This window comes from Carcharodon carcharias, chromosome 18 (genome assembly GCF_017639515.1).
Source record: "Carcharodon carcharias isolate sCarCar2 chromosome 18, sCarCar2.pri, whole genome shotgun sequence".
Lineage (NCBI taxonomy): Eukaryota > Metazoa > Chordata > Chondrichthyes > Lamniformes > Lamnidae > Carcharodon > Carcharodon carcharias.
In genome coordinates this window covers 67,814,216-67,841,665 of record NC_054484.1, presented here as the reverse complement: position 1 = coordinate 67,841,665, position 27,450 = coordinate 67,814,216, and the positions used below count along the sequence as shown (strand labels likewise).

Here is a 27,450-nt window from a genome sequence, read left to right as displayed (position 1 = left end):
GTCATCTCCAGTGCTATCAAGTGGCACTTGCTTAGCAATAACCTGCTCACTGATGCCCAGTTTGGGTTCCACCAGGGCCACTCAGCTCCTGACCTCATTACAGCCTTGGTTCAAACATGAACAAAAGAGCAGAACTTCCGAGGTGAGGTGAGAGTGATTGCCCTTGACATCTAGGCAGCATTTGACCGAGTGTGGCATCAAGGAGCCCTAGCAAAACTGGAGTCAATGGGAAATGGGGAAAAATCTCTGCTGGTTGGAGTCATGCCTAGCACAAAGGAAGATGGCTGTGGTTGTTGGAGGTTAGTCATCTTAGCTCCAGGACATCACTGCAGGAGTTCCTCAGGGTAGTGTCCTCGGCCCAACCATCTTCAGCTGCTTCATCAATGACCTTCCTTCCATCATAAGGTCAGAAGTGGGGATGATCGCTGATGATTGCACAATGTTCAGCACCATTCGCAACTCCTCAGATGCTGAAATAGTCCATGTCCAAATGCAGCAAGACCTGGACAATATCCAGGCTTGGGCTGACAAGTGGCAAGTAACGTTCACACTACACAATGACCATCTCCAACAAGAGAGAATCCAAAAGTCGCCCCTTGATGTTCAATCACTGAATCCACCACTATCAACATCTCAGGGGTTACCATTGAAACTAAACTGGACGAGCTATATAAATAATGTGGCAACAAGAGCAGGTCAGAGGCTAGGAATCATGCGATGTGTAACTCACCTCCTGACTCCTCAAGGCCTGTCCACTATCTAAAAGGCACAAGTCATGATTGTGATGGAATACTTCCCCACTTGGCTAGATGAGTGCAGCTCCCCAAAAACTCAAGAAAGTTGACATTGTCTAGGACACAGCAGCCCGCTTGATTGGCACCACATTCACAAACATTCACTCCCTCTACCACCAACGCACAGTTGCAGCAGTGTCCACCATCTACAAGATGCATTGCAGGAATTCACCAAGGTTCCTTCGACAGCACCTTACAAACCCACCACCACTACCATCTAGAAGGACTAGAGCAGCAGATAGATGGGAACACCGCCACCTGGAAATTCCCCTCCAAGTCACTTACCATCCTGACTTGGAAGTATATCGCCGTTCCTTCACTGTCGCTGGGTCAAAATCTTGGAACTCTCTTCCTAACAGCACTGTGGGTGTACCTACACCACATGGACTGCAGTGGTTCAAGAAGGCAGCTCACCACCACCTTCTCAAGGGCAATTAGGGATGGGCAATAAATGTTGGCGCAGCCAGCGAGCCCATATCCCATGAAATAATAAAAAACAATGTATCATCACCCCTCTGGAGAGTACTTGTAAAGGTTATTTGTAATTATAAAACTTCTATTAGTTAACACTGGCAGCATGCCTATCAAAATCGATTGAAGATATTAAAAGGTTGATTTCTGACCTTTGTAGACTGAAAGGAATGAAAATAAAATCTGTCTAGTGTTTTACTATTCTCCAGAAGTGTTTTAATGTTGAGTTTGCCATGCAGTATATACTTGATTCCACTCTCCCCATTGTTCTCCCCAAAAGAATATTAGTTGTTTCCATTGATACCTTCAACCCCCTCAATATCCTTCCCATTAAAATTTGCCATTATTACTATCTAAATATCTACTGATATTGCCTTTGGAAAATGAGACTGTGGTGAGCAGGTGGAAAAGCACTTTTTTATACCAGGAAAATTAGCTGGATTCTTCTGTGAATTGCTACTCAATTTGGGACACAAAATGGTTCTTTACAGTCACCACAGAACTGTTATTCAAAAAAACTTGCACCCGAAATATCCTCCCAAAAGATTTTATGACTCCTGTTTAAAGCCTACCAATTCATCATAACAAATGTCATCGTATATGGGGGTGATACATATACCCGAAGTGCTACTTCAGCTTGAGCTACTGAAGGATGGTGTTACTTTGCCTGCATATCTAATCCTTTAGCACTTTTGCAAGTTCAGGCAGGACTTCAGGTGCAAATTTTACTCAGCTCTGCTCAAAGTGCTACTTAGCTCCGGATTTTCCAAAAGGTGCAAAAATATATACTTAAGCAATTAAATGGAGATCAAGGATGTAACTAGAGGCCCTTCAAATGAAGCATCACAGGTGTTTCTTCCCATTTACACGTACCTACTCACCAAGATCTACAGAGATAGAAGTTCTTACTTAGACTTATCTGACTGATGGCTTCACAAGGCTGCGCTTGCCCTCAAAAAGCTTTGAGAAAATATGTCAACTGAGGGCTGAAGGTCTACAGCCACTCCAATCAGCAGAAGAATAAGATGTATGTGCCACTGCATTCTTTGAGGCTGCATCAGATGAACCTTATTAGTCAGGCAACCAATCACTTGATCAGGAAGGTTACTGATGCTCTATTCAGGAGGTATGCACAGGTCATATTCTGTTTAAGGGAGTCAGACAAACAAATGAAAGAGCAAGAAAGAGAAAGAGAAAATCAGTTCCAAAGATTGGCAGGGTTCCCTTGGTGCAAGGGGGAACTGCTGGAACACACCAGCCACTCAATGACAATCCCTCCGGTTTTATGAACAGGGAAAGTTCTATTAATGCCCTTATAATTTGCAATGCCAATCACCTTTGCTTGCAAATGATTGCCACAGATTACTGCTGTGACTCATCATGTGATAATCTGCCATACACGTTCTCACTGATGCATTAGTAAATCAGGGAGCCTTTATTGTTGCTGACATCCCCAAAGCTCCTTCCGACATCCTTGCAGAGATGTGCTGCCCTCCTTTAATTGGAAGCAGTCTTTTAAAAGGTTGCAGTAGAACTGAATTTCTCTCTATCCCAGCAGCAGTGACCATATCAAGAGTGACATTTCTGCTGCCACCTTTTAGATTTAATTAAGAGGCCTAGGAGGAAATTGTAGCAGATTAGCAGCATAATCACGAGTGGGCTGTATTCCCAGCTGCTGGCAGAAGAATTCAACCCAAATGAGTCTCATAGAAAGAAGTCATATTTTCAAAATATAATTGCGTCTGTCATTGGATACAAGAGGGTTCTAGATAGAGTGTTGAGGTGCGTGGAGGCTAAAATTATGGTCTAAAGTTATTAATAAGGTAAGTGGGTTGCAAAGTGCCCAGGAAAACGATGATATGCTATTCCTCAAACTTGCAATGAGCTTCAGTGGACAGTGTAGAAGGCTTAAAGGCAACAAGGTCAGAATAGTGGTGGAAGCTTAGAAAACCTACTGCAGTAAACATACCCACTGCTTACAATGCACACATTCTCTGTAAACATATGTATTGAAAAAGAACATTCACTTGCAGATCTGCTATGCCTAATTAAAAACTGAGCAACAATTACCACAGCTATAACCACGTTAAGGCAGAAGTTACAGATCACATTGCGAGCTAGAAGTTCAGACTTGCACTGAGGCATCCTCTCATTTTAAGCCAGCTAAATAGTTTTTAATCTCTCAGTCATTCTGATACCGTCCCTACCTGTTGCTCTTTCATCTTGTTTTAACAAAATTAGATGTCATACCTCAAATGGAATAGATTCTGCATTGAAATTCAAATAGACTTGTACACTATACATCTTTGGTGTAGGACAGGATAAATTCATATTATGCCACTCATTATAATTGGGTTGTTACAACTGAATTTCCACTGGAAAGCGAAATGAGTTTATCCTAAATTGTCAGTTGGAACGTAAAGCCACAGAATTTCAGTATCATAAATCTGAATTGAAAATACAAAGAAACATTCCTTTATATTTATCTTGCGTAATTAAATATGGAATAACTCAAACCAGATAATATTCCAAAGTTAGTACACTGTGTATATTTTGATGTGACTTTTACAATTAAATAGGATAGTGTTTCAGTATGAATAGAATCAAATATTATTATTTAATTAAAAATCCTACAGTTCAATATTAATTAAATATTCGATATTCAATCATTGGTCTTGGCAGATGAAGTGTTAAAATCCTCCATAGCATTCTTGGCTTGGGGAGGAAATACCTCTAAGGGGTCGAACACTTCATCATGCTTGTAATTATTTCTTCACTAAAATTAAAAAGTCAGAATTTCACCCATGAGTTGATGACAAAATTACATTAGTCAATGATGTCTGAGATGATGGAACAGGCCAATGAAACCACTGCCTAAGATCATACACAAAGGCCAGTCACTTGGGCAAGGCAGCATAAGTGATTCTGTTGTCCGAGAGCTGTTGGCACCTTCAATAAGAATCAGCAGCCTCAGAAAGGGAAGGGGAAAAAAGGATATCTATTTGAAATAGATACCAAATCTATCTATTTGTAATAGAACAAACCTATGTCTCAAATTCATCATTCTCTGGTTTTGCACAGGAAGAAAGAGGACATTATTTGAAATTAGATCTCATTTTGACAGCACTTAATTTTCACTGCAGAAATGCTAAAATCTGAACAGTTAGGACTGGGGCTGCTGATAATTGCAAAAGTATTCTTTTATTTCTCCACACCTAATAACACTTTACATAGGGTTAAGGATTTCATTCATTTGAATGAAAAGCATTTAATGATTTCAAAAAATAGAAAAATAGCAAGAAAATGAGAAGTACCATATCCAACATAAACATCAATTTTTCAACTGCTATTAATGCATTATTTTAGTAAAGTTCAAGCATATATAGTGTGCAGATTTGCAGAAGGTTTGAACTAAGGAAAGGAGAGGACTAGAGATCGTGGGCAAACAGGAAATGAAAAAAACCTTGTTTATTTAGTGCATTACAAGTCAACCCCTAAATGCTTTTACAACCAGTGTAGCCACTGTTGTCATGCAGCAAACGCAGCAGCCAATTTGCATGCAGCAAGGTCCTACAAACAATACTGTGCTAATCACCAATTAATTGGTTTTAGTGACGTGGATTGAGGAATAAATACTGGCCAGAGTACTGGAGAGAAATTTCCTCCCCTTCTTCAAAATAGGGCCATGGGATCTTTTAAACACAACTAAGAGGGCAGACCAGGCCCTGTTATGATGTTTCATTTGAAAAACTGCAGTTCCAACATTGCAGCACCTCTTCAGGAGCATCAGCCTGGAGTGGGACTTGAATCCATAACCTTCTGACTCAGAGGCAAGAGTGTTACCACTGGAACACGGTTGACGGCAGATTATTATGACACAGCCAATGGTAAAGGCTGAGTTGCTCAAATCCCAGGGGGAAGCTTGAAACAACTGCCATAATCCATTTTTGCAATTTGCATTTTTCGAGATGCAGGCTTTGAATTCAGTAGTAATAAGACCGAGTCTCAGGAGGTTTTTTTTATAAAACTAAATTAAGCATTTATTAACCTAACAACAAATTAAACATATACACATGGCTACAAATTCCTACTATATGTAGAAGAAGTTAGTTACAGACTGGTACTAAAATGGTTTGTAAGGTAAAAGCAAAATACTGCAGGTGCTGGAAATCTGAAACGAAAACAGAAAATGCTGGAAAAACTCAGCTGGTCTAACAACATTTGGGGAGAGAGAACAGAGTTGAAGTTACAGACTAGAAAGGTCAACTCTGTTTCCCCCTCCACAGATGCTGTCAGACCTGCTGAGCTTTTCCAGCATTTTCTGTTTTTGTTTCTGACTAAAATGGTTTCATTTTACATGGCATACACCAGTCAAACACCTTAAAAAAATACTTACATTTGAAGGTTTTAGACAGTTAATTATAGTTGTTTTCCCACTATTGTCCAGCCCCAGACACAACACATGAACTTCCTTCTTCTTTAGGCCAAGCCAGCCAGCCAGTTTGTCAAATAGCCCCATGGTTCCAACTTCAGCTGATCTAATTACAATTAAAAGACAAGAAGGGTTGAATTTTATAAGGGTTTCAGAATAAACTATACCTTTGTTAGGCACAAAATACTTTTTAAACAAATTAATTTTCCAATCATAAAAAGGAAATAAATAGCAGGTTTAAATGAGTTACTGTATCATTGTAACAACGGTGGTTTAATGGATTACTGAGGAGTAGCCGGACATTGCAGTAGAAGCTGGTTTAATTGCATGAGCAGACTACAATCATGGATCATGCTGCAAGAGCTTGAAATAATGCTATACTTGAAATACATCTCTTCCTTTAGAATGTGTTTTGATCATTTTTGAAAATTCATTCACGGGATGTGGGTATCACTGGCTAGGCCAGTGTTTATTGCCCATCCTTAACTGTCCTTGTTCAGAGGACAGTTAAGAGTCAACCACAATGCTGAAGGTCTGGAGTCACATGTAGGCCAGACCAGGCAAGGGTGGCAGATTTCCTTCCCTCAAGGACACTAGTGAACCAGATGGGTTTTTACCCCAATTGGCAATGGTTTTGTGGTTATCGTCAAACTCTTAATTCCAGATTTTTAGTGGATTCAAATTTCACCATCTGCCCTAGGTTTCTGAAATACTAGTCCAGTGACAATATCACTATGTACTTTCCCTTGAAGGTTCTTATTTTAATATTTTAAAAAAACACAATTGAATCAGATGCACTTCAACAAAAAAATTAAATATGAATTTTTACATTAAAGCAATAAAAATAATTAGTTATTTCTTCCTTTACAAAGGAAGGCCTCAGCACTGGGTTATCAGAAAGCCGTACATAACACAAACAATTTAAGGGTACAGTTGTACTACAATTTCTGCTCTGAAATCTGGGATTTGTAAATTGTGATGTCAGACTCATGTTACACTGCCAAGTGCAGGTCACATTGAGTTCAGAGTTCTGTTCTCCATGTGAATACCCTTTATAGTTGGGAGAGTGGGACAGTAGAAAGTTATTTCATAACATTAAAAGGATCGGGAGAACTGAATGGTACATGGGTTAGACACTAGTCTTTCAGCATTTGGACTAGGGTTCAACTTCAGGCCCAGACTGGTGGAATGAACATCTACTGACTGTGGGATGCTATGTTAAATGAGCTTGGACAGTCCAGTTAGCGTGAACTGACTGCATAAGATTGTGACCTTAGCTGGCCATTTACTTAGAAAGTCCTCAGCTGCTGTGAAATTAAAAAAGCATACCATGCCAGCAAAGTAAAGTGTGCTTTTTTAAATTAGGGCTGAGAGCTATTCTTCAGAAAACGGAGAGAGAGAGAAATGCCTCTTCAAAAATACAGAATTAAAATGATCATAGGAGCAATCCAGAAAATGAGATTGGATGATAGCTAAATCCATCCTCTTTTTACAGATTTGTTCCTATCAACCAGAAGAATCACAGAGGGCTGAAACACATGGTCTCTGCACCCAGGTGTCCTTTAGCTCATCTGGTAATTCTTGATGCTGATGCAGCATGTCTCAAATGGAAAATGTTCCATTCACCAGCACCTTGATTAGGACAATGTAAGATTGGGCCAGAGAGAATGAAAAGGGCTGCGTGACATTTTTAAAGCTATGTTTTACACTAAGCTGGAGCTACAAAACACCAGTAGAAACCGCAAGCAATGCAAAACTGCCTCACAGGTTGTCTTGCATATCTCATTTTAGTGTACTCAGGTGCCAAATCACTGAACTATGTCTCAAATTATAGTGCTATTGTGTCACTTATAATAAGTGAAAATCAGAAGAATAACTGCATCCTTTAAAAGTTCACAGTTCCCAATCAATTCCAAACTACATCGTAAATATACCTACATCGGAAAATGGTTTGGCTTTAAGCACCTGTTGACCAGTGGTGCTATAAGTGTTTTGCTGCAATACAAAGGAACAGTTTTTCTTGTTGAATTGAGCACTATAAGCAATTCATAAATTAAAGCGGATTTCCTAAATTGTTAATGACCACATTTTTATCTGTTGGAAAAAACATCCGTGACCAAGCTGGTAACCACCTCATGTCCTCTTCCTATATCAGGTTTTATTTATGATACATAACAACTATTGTCCTATATTACGGAAGTACAACAACACAAGTCACTCTGAGGTAAAATATATCACCTTATCTTTCTTATAAAGTGCAACCATTAAAGGCTACTTGGGAATGAAATTACAGAATAACAAAGTGCAGCTTTCCCCATGAAATTACACATCAACAAGAAAAGGATGTTTTAGAAACATATTCCAAAAGGAAACTAAGGGAAACTTAAATTTCAACCTTTCTTCACATCAGACTGAAACACCATATCTATAATTTCTTCATGCTTTTACTATGAGCATTCCAATAACTAAATTGTAAATTACGGTGTGTAATTCCATCAATGGTATTAAACCAGAATTGCAAGTATATCACACATGTCACTAAAGCTAATATAAGAATTGAGAAATTTAAGGATATCCTTGTGAAAGTTCTGCCTTACTTTATAGCATGGATGCACGAAACAGTGACCAGGATTTTCCATTTTTCGGGTGGGCTCGGCGGGAGCAGTCGCAGAGCCGGCCACCGTCCGCGATCGGCTCCGCAACACGATATCATGCGGGCAGGCCAAATAAGGCGCGGCCCGCGTGGTTCGCAAGTGGTAGCGCTACCTGTGCGGGTGGGGGGAGGAGGGAGAGCCAAGCCTAGTGCGCATTTTGAGCATGCACGCGAAAGAGTGCTTCAATCTCATTCAGGCATGGAGCTGCCTCAGGAAGACTGAAGCGTTTTTCGAAAAAATTAAGAGCAGAATAATTCAATGAAACATGTCCCCTCATGTGACTGTATCACATGAATGGGACATGTTTTTAAATTCAACTGAAACTTTTTATTTAATTTGCAATATCTTCAGGAAACCTCATCCCGCTCAGGGATGGGGTTGCCTGAAAAATGTAAAGGCCGCTTGGCTTTATCGCCTGCCCGCCAACTGTAAGGTTGGAAGGCAGCGTAAAATTCAGGTTAATTACCTGGTTAATGGCCTTAATAGGCCTTTCAATTATCAGCGGGTGCATAGCTGACTCCACTGTGTGCTCGCCAAACGAAATATCACACAACGACATTGGGATGCATGCCCGACGTCATTGTGCGTCATTTTACGTTCCGGTGTGTCAGGCGCGTGCCTACATGTCGAATGTGAAATTCTGCCCCGTATTACAAATTGATTATATAAAAACATAAAATTGAGATCTTTCAAGCAAAACCGTACTACTGAGTATCACTGCTGTACAATAAACATATTTTATGTGGTCTTTACCAGATTATATAATAACATACCATGCTTAGGCATCACTGAAATTGAAAATTAAATATTAAAAATTGTAAGTGATATGAAGTAGCATGTGTATTTTTCTCTAATGTCACATTATATTGTAGCCAAACACTGCAGCAATAGCACTTGCAAATTTACAGAAATTATCTTTTACAAATAGTGGGATTAAGAGTATCATGTAGAAGTTCATTCACTTAGGAATATACACCTCCTGTTCTCCATGATGCATATTCAGTACCTGCTAACTGATCATTGGTCACTTTTATTTGCCAGATTGCTGCATGCCCACAACTTGTACAATGAAGTACACTTTAAACTATTAACAAAACACAGTCACCCAGGAATTTTGCATGTATACACTTGTATGACAGTGATCTGAGGAGAGCTTCTTCAGATGCTACTGTTCCATATGTAGTGAATTGCAAAGCTTGACTCATCATAAGCAGTTCTGACAACCTTTGACCCAGGAGTAGTACAGTGAGGAAAATTTGTAATTGCTTTAAAATGTCTTGGGATCTATTTGCAAGAATGTTTGGAAATGACTTTTAAGAGTTTGCATCAATTGTAAAGGAATCAATTGTAATTTTCTTGAATAATAAGAAATGTGACCTGGTAACCCTTGACCTTGAAGCAGCAGCAACAGGAATGCTGTTAAGACCAGAAGTGATGTGGCTGGCATGTAAAAAGGAGAGCTGCAGTTAAAGACGAGCTGCAGCAGAGAGGAGAACAGAGAAAGCACATTTACAAGGAGCTGTGTGTGTTAAACAGGACAGAAAGCTGAAGACAAGATTAGAGCAGGGATTGTGAATTGGACAATTTTACACTGCTGCTTTAGTTTTGCCAGAGCCGAATGGGCCATTTAAAGGCATTTATTAACAAGATTGGATAAGAGAGTCACTAGGAAATCTGTGCCATCAAAACTGTTGTTAGCCTAGATAAGGAAGTTATGCATGTGTGTGTCATTCGGGTGATAACCATCTCCCAGGACTTTTGATGGAATATGGCTGCCGCTGAACATGACTCAAGGGCAGTATCTATTGAGTACTAAAGTGAGAGATCCTACGAGCTGAGGCCAAGTTAGAGAACTTTGTAACCACAAATGGTGCTACATATCTGCAGAAAGTGAAGCGGATGCTTGTGAAAGGTAATATTTCGGTATTGACTATTTAAAGTGAAATTTATCTTTTTATTTGAAATATCATTTCGCTGTTAATTCATGTGTAATTTTTTTTGCTTTTGATTACTGTTAAAGCAAAAGTTACAAAAAGTGAAATCTTGTGGGTATTTTCTTCATTTTGGTGCCATTCGATTACTATTAGTTTACGGTTCCTCCACGGGGATCATAACACAACTTCTTTATATCAGCCACAGCCAACAGGCCATCAGGTGCTAGATTAGCTTGCAGTGCACTGATTCAAAATTCCAACCTTAAAGTACAAAGGTAATATAAAATCATGAAATCAGCAAAACTGAACATAATAGGAATCAACATTAATCTTTGCGCAGAACAGTAATTTACTGGAATCAGTTTTACCAGTTTTGGAGTTAGATGTCAAATGATTTTCCTCCTTCCTCCCACTTATCCAGTAACACTAAATTCCAGAATGAGAAGGTAAACCCTCACCCATTTCTGTCATTGATGCTCTGAGCTGCTTATCAGACAGTGCATAACAGCTGCCTTTGACTTACATAGAGGGGTGCAATGTGTTTGAAGTAACAATTCTAAATTAAAGCTTTTATTTGCCTTATAACTGCCTGAATTTCTATAAATACTTTTAAAAGAGGACTGATTTTGTTCAAAAACTTTTATTGCTGAAATTTTTTAAATACATAAACATTAGCCTATATATGTTCAACAGAAAATGTTGAAAATGTTTAGCAGATCTGGCAGCATCTGTGGAAAGAGATCCGGGGTAATGTTTCAGGCCAATGAACTTTCATTAGGAAATGTTACAAATGTAACAGGTTTTAAGGAAGAACTAAGGTAGGGAAAGGACAAAAGTGCCTATGACAGAATGGAAGGCAGGACAAATAAAATGGCAAAAGGGATGGTGATGATACAAGGCAAAGGGAGATGGTAATGGGACAAGTAAAGAAACAAATGAAGAATCTACAGGAGGTGTGAATGGAAAATAACAGAATCATCAACAACACCTGCATTAAAAAAAAGGTATAAAGGTTATGATCTGAAATTTTTGAACTCAATGTGGAGTCTAGAAGACTACAAAGTGCCTATCCAAAAGGTAAGGTGCTGCTCCTCAAACATTTGTTGAGCTTCATTGATTCCATGTAGGTGATATTTAATAGAGATGTCAGAGTGGGAACGGGGTCCTAAATATACCTTCCAGGTGAAACAGCGAGTTACTTGTACTTTCAATTTAGTACACTAGGTTCATTCCTCATGACATTGTCTCTATGCTGTGGAGGTCAAATGCAGTTTGGTGACAGCTTTGTGGAACACTTTCATTTAGTCTGCTAGTGTGATCCTGAGCTTCAGGCTGCCTGTCATTTTAATTCTCAACCCTCACTGACCTCGGCTTCCCACACTGTTCCAATGAAGCTCAATGCCAGCTTGTGGAACTGTACCTTAATTTTTGATTAGACATATCAAAGCCTTCCAGGCATTGAGTTCAACAATTCAGATCATGACTTCTGTTGACCTCTATTTTTCAGACAGCAGCTGTTGGTAAAGATTTTATTCTCATTTAAAGTTCCTCAAAAACCATGACCATCTCCTATTGCCTTGCAGTATCATTCCTTTTGTCATTTAATCTCTCCAGTCTTCCATTTTATCTATTACAGGCCTTCCCCTTTGGTCTTTCTCCACAACCTTGCAAACCCTTTCCCTGCGTCTGTAGTTGCTTACAACCTGCCCTCTAATCATTTTCCAGTTCTAGTGAAAGGTAATCAACCTGAAATATTAACTCTGTTTCTCTCTCCACAGTTGCTGCCTGCCCTACTAAGTATTTCCTGCAGTTTCAGTTTATATAACAGATTTCCAGCATCAACAGCATTTTGCTTTTCGATTTATGTTCAGTTTTTTTAAATGCATCCCATCTTTTCTTAGGTTTTGTATTAGAATTTGATTTGATTTTTTTTCTGAGAGGAGAGCAGGTTTTGCTGTTGAATTGAATGAAATTCTCTCCCATTTTAAATTTCACATAAAATCCATAAAATCAGTAATAGCCATTGAGAATCTTGCTGAACTCAGTAATAGCTTTAAAAGGAGACATCGAGCTGAACCAGTCATATTCATACTTTGATATCATGGCACTTGTGCACTAATGTTGTAAAACATTAACATAATATTTGCATTACTTTTCAGTATATTCAATTAGTGTTCATCTCAGTTACAGATACATATTTATATATCTAAATTATATTAGATTAGACCTAAGATAAAAGCAAAATATTACAGAGCTGGAGATCCGAAATAAAAATGAAGTGCTGGAGAAGCTCAGCAGGTCCGGCAGCATCTGTGGGGAGGGAGAAAAACAGAGTTAATGTTTCAAGTCAATGCGACTCTTTTTAAAGTGTCATATCGGACTCGAAATGTTAACTTTGTTTTTCTCTCCATAGATGCCGCCAGACCTTGAGTTTTTCCAGCACTTTCTGTTTATATTATATTAGACCTGTTGCTAATTCTACTGTATTACCAGGAATTTATCTGTCACTGTACAAGCCAAAAATCTGCAGCCCTCCCAGCACACTTCGACTGTAACTTTTGCAGGAGTCTGCAGAAGAACTGCAAATTAGACCAGGTCCTTGATCTTAAAACCTCCGAAGCCCTTACAGGTTCAGGGGTAGAGGAGGGGGACAAGGCCTCCCAACATCAGGAGTGCCCGCATCCTGAGTGGTTGGCATGTCACCATCAGCAAAATATGGTTTGAGCTATTGTACCGGGTTGGTGAGGGCTGCACGTGGGACCAGCTGGATCTCCAGCCCTGAACTGTAGTACAAGGAAATTTCAGTCTCCTTCTAAAGGTGTGAAAAATATATCATCTTCCCTGGTCCCCACAGTGATATATTCCCATTGATCTAACATTCGTAACAATTGATGTAATTAAAATGTGCATTCATTTGTTGTCTGACTGAATTAACAATTGACCATTGTGGGTCGAAGCAGATAGGACCCCAAATTTTGTTGTAATGCATTCATGATACAAATTGCAAGGATTTTTAAGTAATTTAAAAAAAAATGTTTTGCAGCCAGTAGGAATGGCCATTTTGTGGTTACTGGCCAATTTATATTGCATAAAAAGCAAGATGATCTTTGGAAAAATCCTACTCTTCCGTGGAGTAAGTTTTCATCTACAAATGGGAAGCCTGGCTGGACAAAGACAGAAAATATGATATGGCCATTAACACTGCATAACAAATATCTCAGAAAATTAGGTTGACTGGAAAACTCATTCAAGAATTTCTCATTCAGAAGTTGTCAACCTGGCAAGTAGAAATATTTAGTATTTAAGTAACTGCCAATGATGATTCATCCTATTTACATCATGCTTGTCGCTGCTATCAATATCATTAAAAAGTAACAACCATTATCACAACTACTGTCATTATAGTAATTATACAGCATATTTTTATATGGCATGGTCATATGAAAAGTGGAATTTTTGAGAAACAACAGCAACATAGCTTTAATATAATAAAATATTCCAAGGTGCTTCAGAAGAACATTATAATGTAAAATTTGACACTGAGCCACATAAAAAGATATTGGGGTAGAAGACCAAAAGGACTTTAAGGGGAGGTGGTGGCATAGTGGTATTATTACTGGGTTGGTATTCTAGAGAATTCCACAGTAATGTTCTGGGGACCCGGGTTTGAATTCCACCACAGCAGATGGTGAGATCTGAATTCAATAAAAATCTGGAATTAAAAGTCTAATGATGACCATGAAACAATTGGCAATTGTCATAAAAACCCTGTTACTCTGATGGAAATGTAATGAGTTTCCATCACACGTATGGCAATTCTGATGGAGCAGAAACAGCTCAGAGAAATTTCCTTGCCACTAAGCAGAGAGGCAAATGGTGCAGTGATAATGTCACTAGGTTAGTAATCCAGAGGCCCAGGCTAAGGCTCTAGGGACATGAGGTCAAATCCCACCATAGCAGCTGGTAGAATTTAAATTCAATTAAAAATCTGGAATTTTTAAAATCAGTAATCTGGATGGGTTTACTAATGCCCTATAGAGAAGGAAATGTGCCATCTTTACCCGGCCTGATCTACACATGACTCCAGACCACAGCAATGTGATTGACTCTTAAATGCCCTCTGAACAAGGGCAATTAGGGTTGGGCCTAGCCAGCAATGCCCACATTCCATGAGTGAATAAAAAAAAGGCAAATTTCAAGGAGTATCATAAAGGAGGAGAGTGAGGTTTGGGGAGGGAATTCTGGAAATTAGGGCCCAATTAGATAGTGATTAAAATTAGGGGTGCTCAATGTCTCCTTAGGGTTGCTGGGCAGAGGACATTACAGAAGTACTAACTGTGAACCTAATGAATTTATTAAAGCTAGGGTTATTCTTATATTCTTTTAACACAAATAAACAACATATAACTGCCCACAAATTTGAGTTTGTAGATGGCGAGTCTTGATACTGTCATCATTCATCACGATGAACATCAGGGTCACAAACATTTCTGTCATTATCTGTGCTTTGCTTCAGGCTGGATGACAATCAGATAATGTCTGTCAAAGCTACTGCTGTCAGGTCTGACACACTGAAGCATGATTCACTCACTATATTGTTCGGAACCTTGTGGAGACCAATAAACTAAAATAACCAAACAACCCTAACGAAGAAACCAATGGCAAAATTTCACTTTTTAGAACTTTTACTGTAACAATTAAACCAAAATCAACATAAATTAAACATGAATTAACAGGCAAATTATATTCAATACAAAGTATAAATTATACTTGAAATAGCCGACACAGCAAAGATACTGGCAATTCTGATAACACGTATGGCACCACATTCAGCCGTAAAAGTCCTTCAAAACTCGTCTTTCTCAGGTAGAGTTCAACTCTTTTTTCTCAAGCAGGATCTGGTCATTGAGTCACCTCTGACAGCAGCTTTACTCCATCCCAGTGCCAGATATGGTCTGCAGAACCTCCATAGTTCAGCTCATGACAGTCTTGATGGTGTGGATTCCTCACAATCACCTTCATCTGACTACTCAGCATCACTCTGATGCACTGTATGGCCAGCTATGGTGAAATAACTGAAGCAGCAGCAGTAACTTTATTTCACTAACCGCACTGTTAAATCCTGCTTTCAGGTTTCCTTTTTTTCAAATGTTTCACACACACACAACTCTCCACAGCATGTCTGTACTGCTCTGCTCCTGAAATCTGATCCCTGAGAGCTCTGCATTTTCCTTTTGGATTCAAGCAGCCTCCGTTTCATTAGCAACCTGATGTCACAACCAGGAACCAAAGTCATAACCCTCTTTCCCAGAAACCTTAAGTTTTAGTTTCTCTTTCAGTTAAGGACTGTCTCAAAATTACAGGTTTTCAAACCAAAATCAGTGTAGACAACAACTTGCTTATGCTTTTGCCCCTTGGCTCACAAACTGTGGATTTCATCATCATATGTGCTTACACTTTTAAGTGGGGCTGTAACCTATTTTTTAGCTGACAGCACCCATGTGAAGAAACATCAGCATATTAAAAAATATATTTCTATTGGCACGATGAATCATAATGACAGTTTCCTATGATATTCTTGAGCTATTAGAACCTTACAAACACTTGTCATTTTCCTTAGCTGAAAAATATTACTAATGTTTTAAACATGATAAATCATCACCAGCTGTGGGTTATAATAAATTTCTCCACCCATTAGTTGACAGCTTGTGAATGAGAAACCTTCAGTAAATCATCCGGTTAACACCTGACTTAAAGGTACCTGCAATACTGATGCAATAGTGGCAAGAGTAATGAAAGGTAATGATTACAATAGTAAGCAGCGAGAACGTTAAAAAGAATAATGGTGGCAATGATAATTATCCTGATATTGGTCGTGAAGGATGGGGTATCATATTAGTGAGAATGATACTAATGGTATTTAGTAAAAGCCAGAGAATTTTGTGCAATGGCTTCTTTTCCTGCTCACACATTGTTACCTCTGGGGTCTCTAAAGGATCTATCCTTGGCCTCTGCTTACTTTTTTCTCCTCTATATGTTGCCCCTAAATGACATCAACAAAAAACATGTCTGATTCCATATTTAGAACCATTGAAAAGTTACAGCACAAAAGGAGGCCATTCGGCCCATCTTGTCCATGCCTGCCCGAGGACACGCAGGTGCCCTTTCTAATCCCACCTTCCTGCACCTGGCCCATAGCCCTGCAGCTTACAGCATTTAAGGTGCAGATCCACATAATTTTTAAAAGAGTTTAGAGTTTCTGCCTCTACCATCAACCTGGGCAGCGAATTCCAGACACCCACTACCCTCTGCGTAAAAAAGTTCTTCCTCATGTCCTCGCTACACCTTCTGCCACTTATCTTGAATCTATGTCCCCTGGTTCCAGAACTCTCCACCAAGGGAAACAATTTTATCCTGTCCGCTATCTATTCCCCTCATAATTCTGTACACCTCAATCAAGTTACCTCTCAACCCAAACAGAATTACCTGGAAAAACTCAGCAGGTCTGGCAGCATCGGCGGAGAAGAAAAGAGTTGACGTTTCGAGTCCTCATGACCCTTCGACAGAAACCCTCTTTGTTCCAAGGAAAATAACCCCAAACTATTCAATCTCTCCTTGTAGCTACACTTTTCTAACACTGGCAACATTCTTGTAAACCTCTTCTGCACTCTCTCCAGAGCTATTACATTCTTTCTGTAATGTGGTGACCAGAACTGCACACAATACTCCAGTTGTGGCCTCACCAGTGTTTTATACAATTCCAACATTATATCCTTACTTTTATATTCTATACCTCTGCCAATGAAGGAGAACATTCCATATGCCTTCTTTACAACCTTGTATTTTTGAATTGCTGCCTTCAGTACTTGTATGCCAAGATCTCTCACTTCATCTACTCCTCTTAGTATATTCCCATTTATTGTGTAATCCCTGTACCTGTTTGACCTCCCATTTCTCTATGTTAAAATCCATCTGCCACTTTACCGCCCACTCCACCAACCTATCTATATCGTTTTGGAGATTATGGCTATCATCTACACTATCCAATGCTCTCTAGAACATGCACATTGATAACACGCAGTTCTACCTCACTCAATCCCTCCACTGCTCTGATTTGTCACCTTGCTCATCTGATACTGGATGAGCCACAATTTCTTCTAACTGAACACTGAGGAGACCAAAGCTATTGTCTACAGTGCCTGCCACAAACTCTGTTCCCTGGCTGCTCACTCTATCCATTTCTCTAGCCACATTCTGAGGCTGAACGCAACAGTGCACAAACTTGGCATCCTATTTGACCCTGAGCTGAGCTTTTGGCTTTATGCCTTTCCATCACTAGGATGCACCAGTTCAACCTCTGTAACATCTCCTGCTTTTGCCCAGCATCAACTCATAAGAACAAGAACATAAGAACTAGGAGCAGGATTAGGAATTCAATCCCTCAAGCCTGCCCCGCCATTCATTGCGATCATGGCTAATCTCATTTCAGTCTCAAATCCAATTTCCCGCCCTCTCCCCATAGCCTTTCAATCCATTACTAATTAAAAATCTGTCTATCTCCTCCTCAAATTTATTCAGTGTCACAGCATCCACTGCACTCTGTGGTAGTGAATTCCACAGATTCACGACCCTTTGAGAAAAGTAATTCCTCCTCATCTCTGATTTAAATCTACCACCCCTTAACCTAAAACTATGGCCTCTCATTCTAGAATGCCCCACAAGGGGAAGCATCCGTTCCACTTCTACTCTGTCTATCCCCTTTAGTATCTTATATACCTCAATTAGATCTCCTCTTATCCTTCTAAACTCGAGCGAGTATAGGCCTAAATTGCTCAATCTCTCCTCATAAGACAAGCCCCGCATCTCTGGAATCAATCTAGTGAACATCCACTGGACCGCCTCCAATGCAACTTGTTCCTCAAGTAAGGGGACCAAAACTGTGCACAGTACTCCAGATGCAGTCACGCCAATGCCTTGTACAGTCGCAACAACACTTCCCTATTTTTATACTGTATTCCATTAGCAATAAATGGCAAAATTCCATTTGCCTTCCTTATTACCTGCTGTACCTGCATACCAGCTTTCAGCGATTCATGCACGAGGACACCCAGATCCCTCTTCACTGAAGCATTCTGAAGTTTCTCTCCATTTAAATAATAAGTCGCCTTTTTATTCTTCCGACAAAAACGGATAACCTCACACTTATCCAAGTTAAACTCCATCTGCCAAATTTTGGCCCATTCACCTAACCCGTCCATAACCATCTGTAAATTTCTTATTTCTTCATTGCAACTTACTTTCCCACCTATTTTGGTGTCATCTGCAAAGTTAGCTACAGTACCTTCTATCCCTGAATCCAAGTCATTAATATAGATTGTAAATAGTTGGCCCAAGGACTGAACACTGTGGCACCCCACTACATACAGCTTACCATTCAGAAAAATACCCATTTATCCCGACTCTGCTTTCTGTTGGTTAGCCAATCCTCTATCCAAGCTAATATATTACCCCTAACTCCGTGTCATCTTATCTTGTGTATTACTCTTTTATGCGGCACCTTATCAAAGGCCTTCTGGAAGTCCAGATATGCTACATCTACAGGATCCCCCATTATCCACTTTGCTTGTCACATCTTCAAAGAACTCTAGCGAATTAGTCAAACACGATTTACTCTTTATAAAACCATGCAGACTCTGATAGATTGCATTTTGACTTTCCAAATGTCCCATTACTACTTCCTTAATAATGGATTCTAACAATTTCCCAACGACAGACATTAAACTAACTGGTCTATAGTTTCCTACTTTCTGCCTCCCCCCTTTTTGAATAAGTGTGTCATATTAGCATTTTTCCCATCCACTGGAACCTTTCCTGTTTGGAATAATATTTGGAATATTATAGCCAATGCATCCACTATCTCCGCTGCCACTTCCTTTAAGACCCTGGGATGTAGGCCATCAGGTCCTGGGGACTTGTCACCCTTTAAACCCAATAGTTTGCTCAGTACATTTTCTCTAGTGATGGTGATTGCTCTAAGTTCCTCCTTCGCTATATCCTCTGCACTATCTGTTACTGTTGGGGTGGTACTAGTGTCCTCCACCGTGAAAACTGAGGCAAAATATTGATTAAGCGTCTCTGCCATTTCTGCGTTCCCCACTATTAACTCCCCAGTCTCATCCTCCAATCTACTGTTGAAACTTTCATTTGTACCTTTATTAACTCTATACTGTTCGAAAGCTCTCCTGGCTGGCCTCCTGCCTTGCACCTTCTGTAAACTTGAGTTTTTCCAAAGCTCTGTTGTCTTTATCCAAACATATGGCAAGACCTGTTCACCCAATACCCCTGTGTTAGTTCACCTACTTGGTTTCTTGTCTATAAGTGTCTCAATTTTTAAAATTCTCACCCTGGTTTTTAAATTATCCATAGCCTCAACACCCCCTATGTATTCAATCTCCTCTAGCCCTACAACTGTCCAAGATGTTTGCTCTCCTCCAAATCTAGCCACTCGTGCTTCCCCAATTTTCATTGCTCCGCCATTGGTGGCCATGCCTTTAGCTATCTAGGCCTAAACTCTTAAATACCCACTTTAAATCGCCCCTCCTGCCAAGACTGATTTCATCAATCAAGAACAAATGTCAGAATTGCAAAGGTGATCAGATCCAACTATAAGCAATGTCAACCAGCGATCCACCGATGTTAGTCCCGGGGCCAACCCAGCTTCCAGAAAATCCAAGTCCTTCAGTTCTGGGGGAGAATGGTGGCAAAGCTGAAATTTAAGGGAAGACACTCCTTAAAACCTACCTCTTTTGGTCACCATTGCTATTATATCCTGATGTGAGTTGATGTCAAATGTCGTCTGATAACATTCTTGTGAAATGCCTTGGGATGTTTTATAACATTAAAGGTGTTATATAAATGCAAGTTGTTGTTGTAATGACATTGAGGGTGATAGTGATGTAAATAATTGTGATAGCAATAGTTAATGATTCATTGATAATAGTTTTAGCAGCAGTGATGATAGGGAAGATGCTAAAGCTTTTAAGTATTAGTCACCATGATTGTAGTGTTGATACATCAGTTCCCCATACTGACTGGTGCCTTCCTCATATGCAGCCCCTACTCCCATCCATCCATATACTTACAAGGATTTGGAGGAAACTGGTCCTTTTTTGCCTAGACTTTCTACCACGGCGTTTCTTGCGCCTTCTCTGAGAGTCTTGAAAACAAGATCAGTAACTCTGCTGCAATCCTGGCATTGCTGGAATTAGTAATATCTCCTCCTACTCAAAGGAAAAAAAAGAGCTGCGATCAACTTGCAGGAGAGTCACAGAAAGCCGTGGGTGAGCATCCACATCTTCAGCCAGTCTAACTGGATGAGTACAGTGTGAGGCGGCTGTGTCTATTTACAGCCGAGGCCCGGTTGCTAAGGCGAGAACTTCCCCTGCAGCAGAGGAAGCGGTGCTTCCGGTGACGCCGCCGGATATGGCGCGTGACGTCACAGAAGGGTGGCCCAAACAGTGCCATGCACCGTTCTAGCCCCGCCTCCCTGTCTGTCGGAGTGTGCCGCCCACTGTCGGTGTCTCCGGGGCCCTCCTGCTGGCTTTTTGTTTAAACGCTATATGAACTGGGGAAGGGGCCAGTGGAGATTCCAGTTCCCACTGTTGGGTGGGTGGTTGTGGTAGATTATTCCAATCCCAACTCCTCTGTTGGAGAAATGGCTGTACCTCACTTAGATACTCCTCTGAGGTACGCCCAAACCAGGCCTGCCACCCTCCCCACTTCTATTTGTCCCTTAGTAGTTAGTAGTTAGTAGTCATATTTGTACAGTTGCATCTCAACTGACTGCTGCTGTGCAACACAATACATGAGGCCAATATTCTGTTCTGTAATTCCAATTTCTCATCTACATGCTGGCCCTTTGGCGACATCATCCAAAGGCACAGTGTTAGTTTTCCCATGTATGCTCGTTGACAACGATACTCAGTTCTACTTCACCACCTGTCTCAACTAGGATTGCCAACTCTGGCTAGACATGTTCCAGGTGATTTCGGCGGAAGTGTCGTCATGGAAAACCGACGGTGTGGTACGAACGGGTTTTAGGGGAGCGCAGGGGTGGAAAACAAATCCCTGGAAAAAGTTATTGTGAACATCCCTGTTTATACAGAACAAAGAACAAAGAAAAGTACAGCACAGGACCTGCGCCAATCATATTGCCCGTCAACTAAAACATTTTGCACCTCCGGGGTCCATATCCCTCTATTCCCATCCTATTCATGAAGTAGGAAATACAGGAGGGAGAAATGCTTTGAATCAACGCTGATTCTCCAGCACTGTCTGTGGCTCAGCACCCAGCTCTGCTCTGTGGGGATTGCAAGGGACAGAGACTGAGGAACCCCCACCCCCATATACAGTGTTAAAAACAAACAGAAACTAGTAACAAAAGCTGTAAAATTTTCCCATCAGTGAATCACATTAAACTTTTTGGGTATTTTCTCATATTGTTAAAATCAGGACACCAAATAAAGAAATCAATCAGACACTTACCACCCAAGGAGGAGTGGGATAGTGAGGAGAAGGATCAGGTCTGGTCAGACAGAGTGCTCCAGGTTCCCCCTAATGGCTATATCTTGCCATTAGGGCGGGCACTTTTTTCTCTTCTCAATGCCATTAATCGGAATAAACCATTTCATAATCCAGGGCAATGCACTCCCGATGAATCAAAATCACTATACGCTAAAAGGCAACCTCCCAGATTTCAGTAGTCACCAGGGCATAGATGCTGATTCCAATAGAGTCCCAACCAATGCGAGAAGGCTGGCAACTTTCGTCTGGTCTCCTCCACAGTTGCTAAATTGTCTGGCTGCTTATCTGACATTCAGTACTGATGAGCAGAAATTTCCCCCAAATAAGTATTGGGGAGACTGAAACCATTGAATTTGGTCCCCACTCTAAACCCCATTCGCTAGCTACTGAGTCCATCTCTCTCCCTGGCAACAGTCTGACATTAAGCCAGTGTGTTTGCAATTTTGGTGTCACATTTGATTCCAATATGAGCATCTGACTTTATGACTCAGACTGCCTATTTCCACTCCATAACATTGTTCGGCTTCAAATCCCTGTGGCCCTACCGCTCCCTATCTTTGTAATCTCATCCACAACTGTCCAATCTATCTGCTCTCCTCAAATTCTGGCCTCCTGTGCATTCTCATTTCTAATAGCTCCATCATTGGTGACTGTCAGCCATGATCTTATTAAATGGCGGTGCAAGCTCGAGAAGCCAAGTGGCCTACTCCTCCTAATTCGTATGTTGGAATGTCCCTTTAATAGCCTCAGCCCCAAGCTCTGGAATTCCCTCCTTAAATTTCTACACTTCCCCACCTCCCTTTCCTCCTTTAAGACTTCTTAAAACATACCTCTTTGACCAAGCTTTTGGTTATCTGACTAATATCTTCTAAGTGGCTCGGTGTCATACTCTATTTTATAATGCTCCTGGGAAGTGCCTTGTTTCATTACATGAATGTTGTTGTACATGAATTACATGAATGTCGGTAGTACAGAACTTGAGTTAAGCTGAAAAAAAAGGCATGTCGAAGCTTTCCATTTTGCACTTTGCAAGAATATTGTGAAGGACAATTTGCAAAAATATTCACAAAGGGAAAGCATTGTTATTTCCACTTGTATTGGTATTCTTGCAAAGTGTCCTGATGAGTGCAAGACTAAAAGCTTTGACATTTCTCTTTTCTCAGCAATACTAAAGTTGTTGTTGTAATACCTTCCACTTTCTGCCTGACCATCAAAGACTTTAGGATTTTGCCTGAGGCGTCGGAACCTCGACAGTGGGACCAAATAAGGTTCCTGAGCACGCACCTGCTGGCAGCGAGACCGGCAGAGAAATCTTGCATATGACGGCCTCCAAATTGGTTGCCTCCATGCTCACTGGATGGGCTTCTGATATTGCCAGACCAATCAGAGGGCTGGCACATCTTCGGCTTTGGCAGCACCACCGAGAGGGGTGGGTACTGCTAAGGCAGATTGGACCCCAAGAGGGCACCTCAACCTGCAGTTGCCCTTGCTGGCCTGCATATCAATGATGAACCAAACTGCATCTAGACAAGTTGGTATTTCGGGTTGAAGGTGAAACTTCTTCGCCGGGTTGGTCTCGGCTGTGATTGTGTCCTTTCATCAATGTAGCCCCCTCTTTGTGGTTTGGAACCTCTGGCTCTGATGGTCCCCTGGTCTGTTGTAGAGAGACTACCTCCTTAGAGCTGGTAGCCTCTTCATTTGCAGAAAAGGGCGCTACTCCATCTTCAGAAAAATGATGGAGTGGCTGCAAAAATTGCCTCTAATTGGAGTGTCAATGATCTGAATTGATTTCCTTCCCTCTGGGTCCCCCCTCCATGCTCATACCTTGATCTTTAATGTTTTCAATGGGTTTAGTACTTCTGATAGTAGAGCATATATTAAAAACCCAAGAGTAATTGTCCCTAGCATCACGACTCACTGGGGATAGTGCACTGTAATATCAAGCCCCACTGTTCCCTGAGCCACAACAAATGTGAAAAGTTTGATCAAACCACCAGATTGCCACAATTCTACTTAACTGTTTGATTTCGGTTAACAGAATACGGGCACTAGGTTTGTAAACTTGATAAGTAAATAACTGTTTATTGAACAAACTGTCATTAACCAATGGCAAAAGAAAGAAATATGAACTGCTAACTTATAACACTATAACTTAAACTCTACCCCCTTCTTAAATTCCTATAAACACACAAGACACATAAGCCTCACAAATCATGGATTTTAAGGGTGGGATAAAACAGCAGCACCAATTCCGGAGTACAGGATTCGATGGATTGATTTTGATCAATGTCTTCAAAATTCCTTTCAGTTCATGTTGATGAAGCGAGGTGGTCTTCCAGCACTTTTAGTATTTAGTTCACTGGTTGAACTTTCAATGTCTCCCCTTTGCCTCCTGACAGGGGTTTTCAGAGGGAGAGCAGGTTATAGAGATATGAGGAGGAAAAAAAAGCTAGCTATTTTTGTGGATTTACTGGAATCTTCCACACATGGGAGAGAGACGTTTTAGGTCTTGTTCCTTTCAAGCTAGGAGCTATTCAGCTGTACTGCTGCTCACACAAAACCTGGTCACCTGGTCAGGAGCTAGTTAAAATGCTGTTGTCAGGCAGGTCCCTTGGTCCAGGGCTCCTTTCTGGCATCACCCTGTCTTTCATGGCACACTCTGTTCCAGGACTGCAACATTGTATACATCTCCGATCCTGTCCCAGTGGGCATGTCTTTCAACCTGCAACCATTGTAATTCTAATCTATAGTCCAGCAGAAAATAAAAAGATATGTGCCTTACACAGTATTTTGATTATCCATGCTTGATAGGAATAGTGAAAGTAGTTTTGGATGCAGTGATATTAACTCAGACCCATGAAGAAAAAGGAGTGATATGGAGGAGGAGGATGGGAAATGGAAATATGGGTTTCCTGTTTGTCCTGTAAGAAAGGTAATTAACCTGAAATGTTAATTCTGTTTTTCTCTTCACAGATACTGCCTGATCTGCTGAGTATGCCCAGCTTCTTTTGGTGATATTTCAGATGTTATTTCAGCATTCTCAGAACTTTGCTTTGTATTAATTTAACATATTTCTGTACAAATTAAATAAGATAAATCCTAAAACTTCCTTGTGGCGAGTGTTGCTGCATTTGTGCCAATGAATCAGGAATTGCACCAGCCAATGCTCTACAATCTTGTATCTTGCTGAATTGCATAAATAAGCTTATTTGTCTATCCAAATTTAATGTAATGATACTAATGTACTTGCTGTGCTTGGAAATTAGGCTGACATGGTTGCTTCATTATCAGAGGAGTTGTGAATAGAGCAGAAGACTGGATATTGGTATTGAACAGCTCTGCTCTGACCTTATGAGAGTTCTGGGGTTGGTATGACTGGGGTCTGCCAATCAACTCAATCTTTCTTCATGTCAGGCTGATTCCAGCTGTTGGAGGGTTTTTCCTTTTACCCCGATTAACATGAGTTTTGCTAGTGCTCCTTGATGCCATATCCAGCCAAATTTTTGCTACAATTTAATGATCGGAACATGCCAAAAATGCTGTTGAATTGCAGGGCCTTCATTTCCAAATTTAACATACTTTGAAAATGAATATAATAAGTCCAGGCATCAATCACTAGGCTACATTTTCTGATACAGGTATAGTTAACCCCCAAATGGTTAGAGATGAGTGCAAAGCTTACCTAAAATAAAGTTGCTTACTGCATTCCATGGTCAGCTTAATATTTTGTATTAAATGCAGATTTTACGTTCCAATGCAAGTGAAATTTAAAAGCAGGTTAAAGGTAAGTGGTAGAATAAGAGTACAAATATGCTCTCGTCGGGACTTGGAAAAATTTATTAATTTTGCTTCCAATCTCCACCCCTCCATCATTTTCACGTGGTCCATCTCTGACACTTCCCTTCCCTTCCTTGACCTCTCTGTCTCAATCTCTGGTGATAGACTGTCCACCAATATCCATTACAAACCCACCGACTCCCACAGCTACCTCGACTACAGCTCCACACACCCTGCTTCCTGTAAGGACTCCATCCATTCTCTCAGTTCCTTCGCCTCCGTTGCATCTGTTCCGATGATGCCACCTTCAAAAACAGTTCCTCTGACATGTCCTCCTTCTTCCTTAACCGAGGTTTTCCACCCACGGTCGTTGACAGGGCCCTCAACCGTGTCCGGCCCATCTCCCGCGCATCCACCCTCACGCCTTCTCCTCCCTCCCAGAAACATGATAGGGTCCCCCTTGTCTTCACTTATCACCCCACCAGCCTCCGCATTCAAAGGATCATCCTCCGCCATTTCCGCCAACTCCAGCATGATGCCACCACCAAACACATCTTCCCTTCACCCCCACTATCGGCATTCCGTAGGGATCGCTCCCTCCGGGACACCCTGGTCCACTCCTCCATCACCCCCTACTCCTCAACCCCCTCCTATGGCACCACCCCATGCCCACGCAAAAGATGCAACACCTGTCCCTTCACTTCCTCTCTCCTCACCGTCCAAGGGCCCAAACACTCCTTTCAAGTGAAGCAGCATTTCACTTGCATTTCCCCCAACTTAGTCTACTGCATTCGTTGCTCCCAATGTGGTCTCCTCTACATTGGAGAGACCAAACGTAAACTGGGCGACCACTTTGCAGAACACCCGCGGTCTGTCCGCAAGAATGACCCAAACCTCCCTGTCGCTTGCCATTTTAACACTCCACCCTGCTCTCTTGCCCACATGTCTGTCCTTGGCTTGCTGCATTGTTCCAGTGAAGCCCAACGCAAACTGGAGGAACAACACCTCATCTTCCGACTAGGCACTTTACAGCCTTCCGGACTGAATATTGAATTCAACAACTTTAGGTCGTGAGCTCCCTCCCCCATCCCCACCCCCTTTCTGTTTCCCCCTTCCTTTTTTTTCCAATAAGTTATATAGATTTTTCTTTTCCCACCTATTTCCATTATTTTTAAATATCTTAAAATCTTTTATGCTCTCCCCACCCCCACTAGAGCTATACCTTGAGTGCCCTACCATCCATTCTTAATTAGCACATTCGTTTAGATAATATCACCAACTTTAACACCTATGTGTTCTTTTGTTCTATTGTTGTTGACATCTTTTGATGATCTGCTTCTATCACTGCTTGTTTGTCCCTACAACCACCCCCCCCCCTCCACTTCTCTCTCTCTCTCTCCGCCCCCCCCCACACACCTTAAACCAGCTTATATTTCAACTCTTTCTTGGACTCGAACTCAAGTTCTGTCAAAGGGTCATGAGGACTCGAAACGTCAACTCTTTTCTTCTCCGCCGATGCTGCCAGACCTGCTGAGTTTTTCCAGGTAATTCTGTTTTTGTTTTGGATTTCCAGCATCCGCAGTTTTTTTGTTTTTATATTAGTACAAAAATCTAGGATTGGCTCAAAAGACACTCCCAACCAATTAGTCCTAAATACAGGAGACAAAGTGACAATCAAAAATAAAGTTAAAGGGAAACTAAATGTAATGAAGCAACTTACTCAGCACTCTTTGTTTGATGGCTGCTACCCTGTTTACTTCTCCACAGCATGACCCCATTAGCCTAGTCTCTGACCTCTCCTTTCA

The 27,450-nt window shown here is 40.9% G+C and overlaps 1 protein-coding gene across 3 annotated transcripts in view; it reads right to left on the bottom strand.

Annotated features, from left to right (window-relative positions):
• Nucleotides 1-20,778, bottom strand: part of arl6 (ADP-ribosylation factor-like 6) — a 68,406-nt gene extending 47,628 nt beyond the window's left edge. For all 3 annotated transcript variants that reach the window (XR_005945890.1, XM_041211865.1, XM_041211867.1), the window contains exons 1-2: nt 20,428-20,778; nt 5,662-5,803 (exon numbers count right to left, since the gene is read on the bottom strand). Coding sequence is in view for 2 of the 3 variants with exons in the window: in XM_041211865.1 (XP_041067799.1) it covers nt 5,662-5,784 (123 nt within the window). In the remaining variant the exon portion in view is untranslated. The remainder of the gene's footprint in view (nt 1-5,661; nt 5,804-20,427) is intronic.
• Between the last annotated feature and the right edge of the window lie 6,672 nt (nt 20,779-27,450).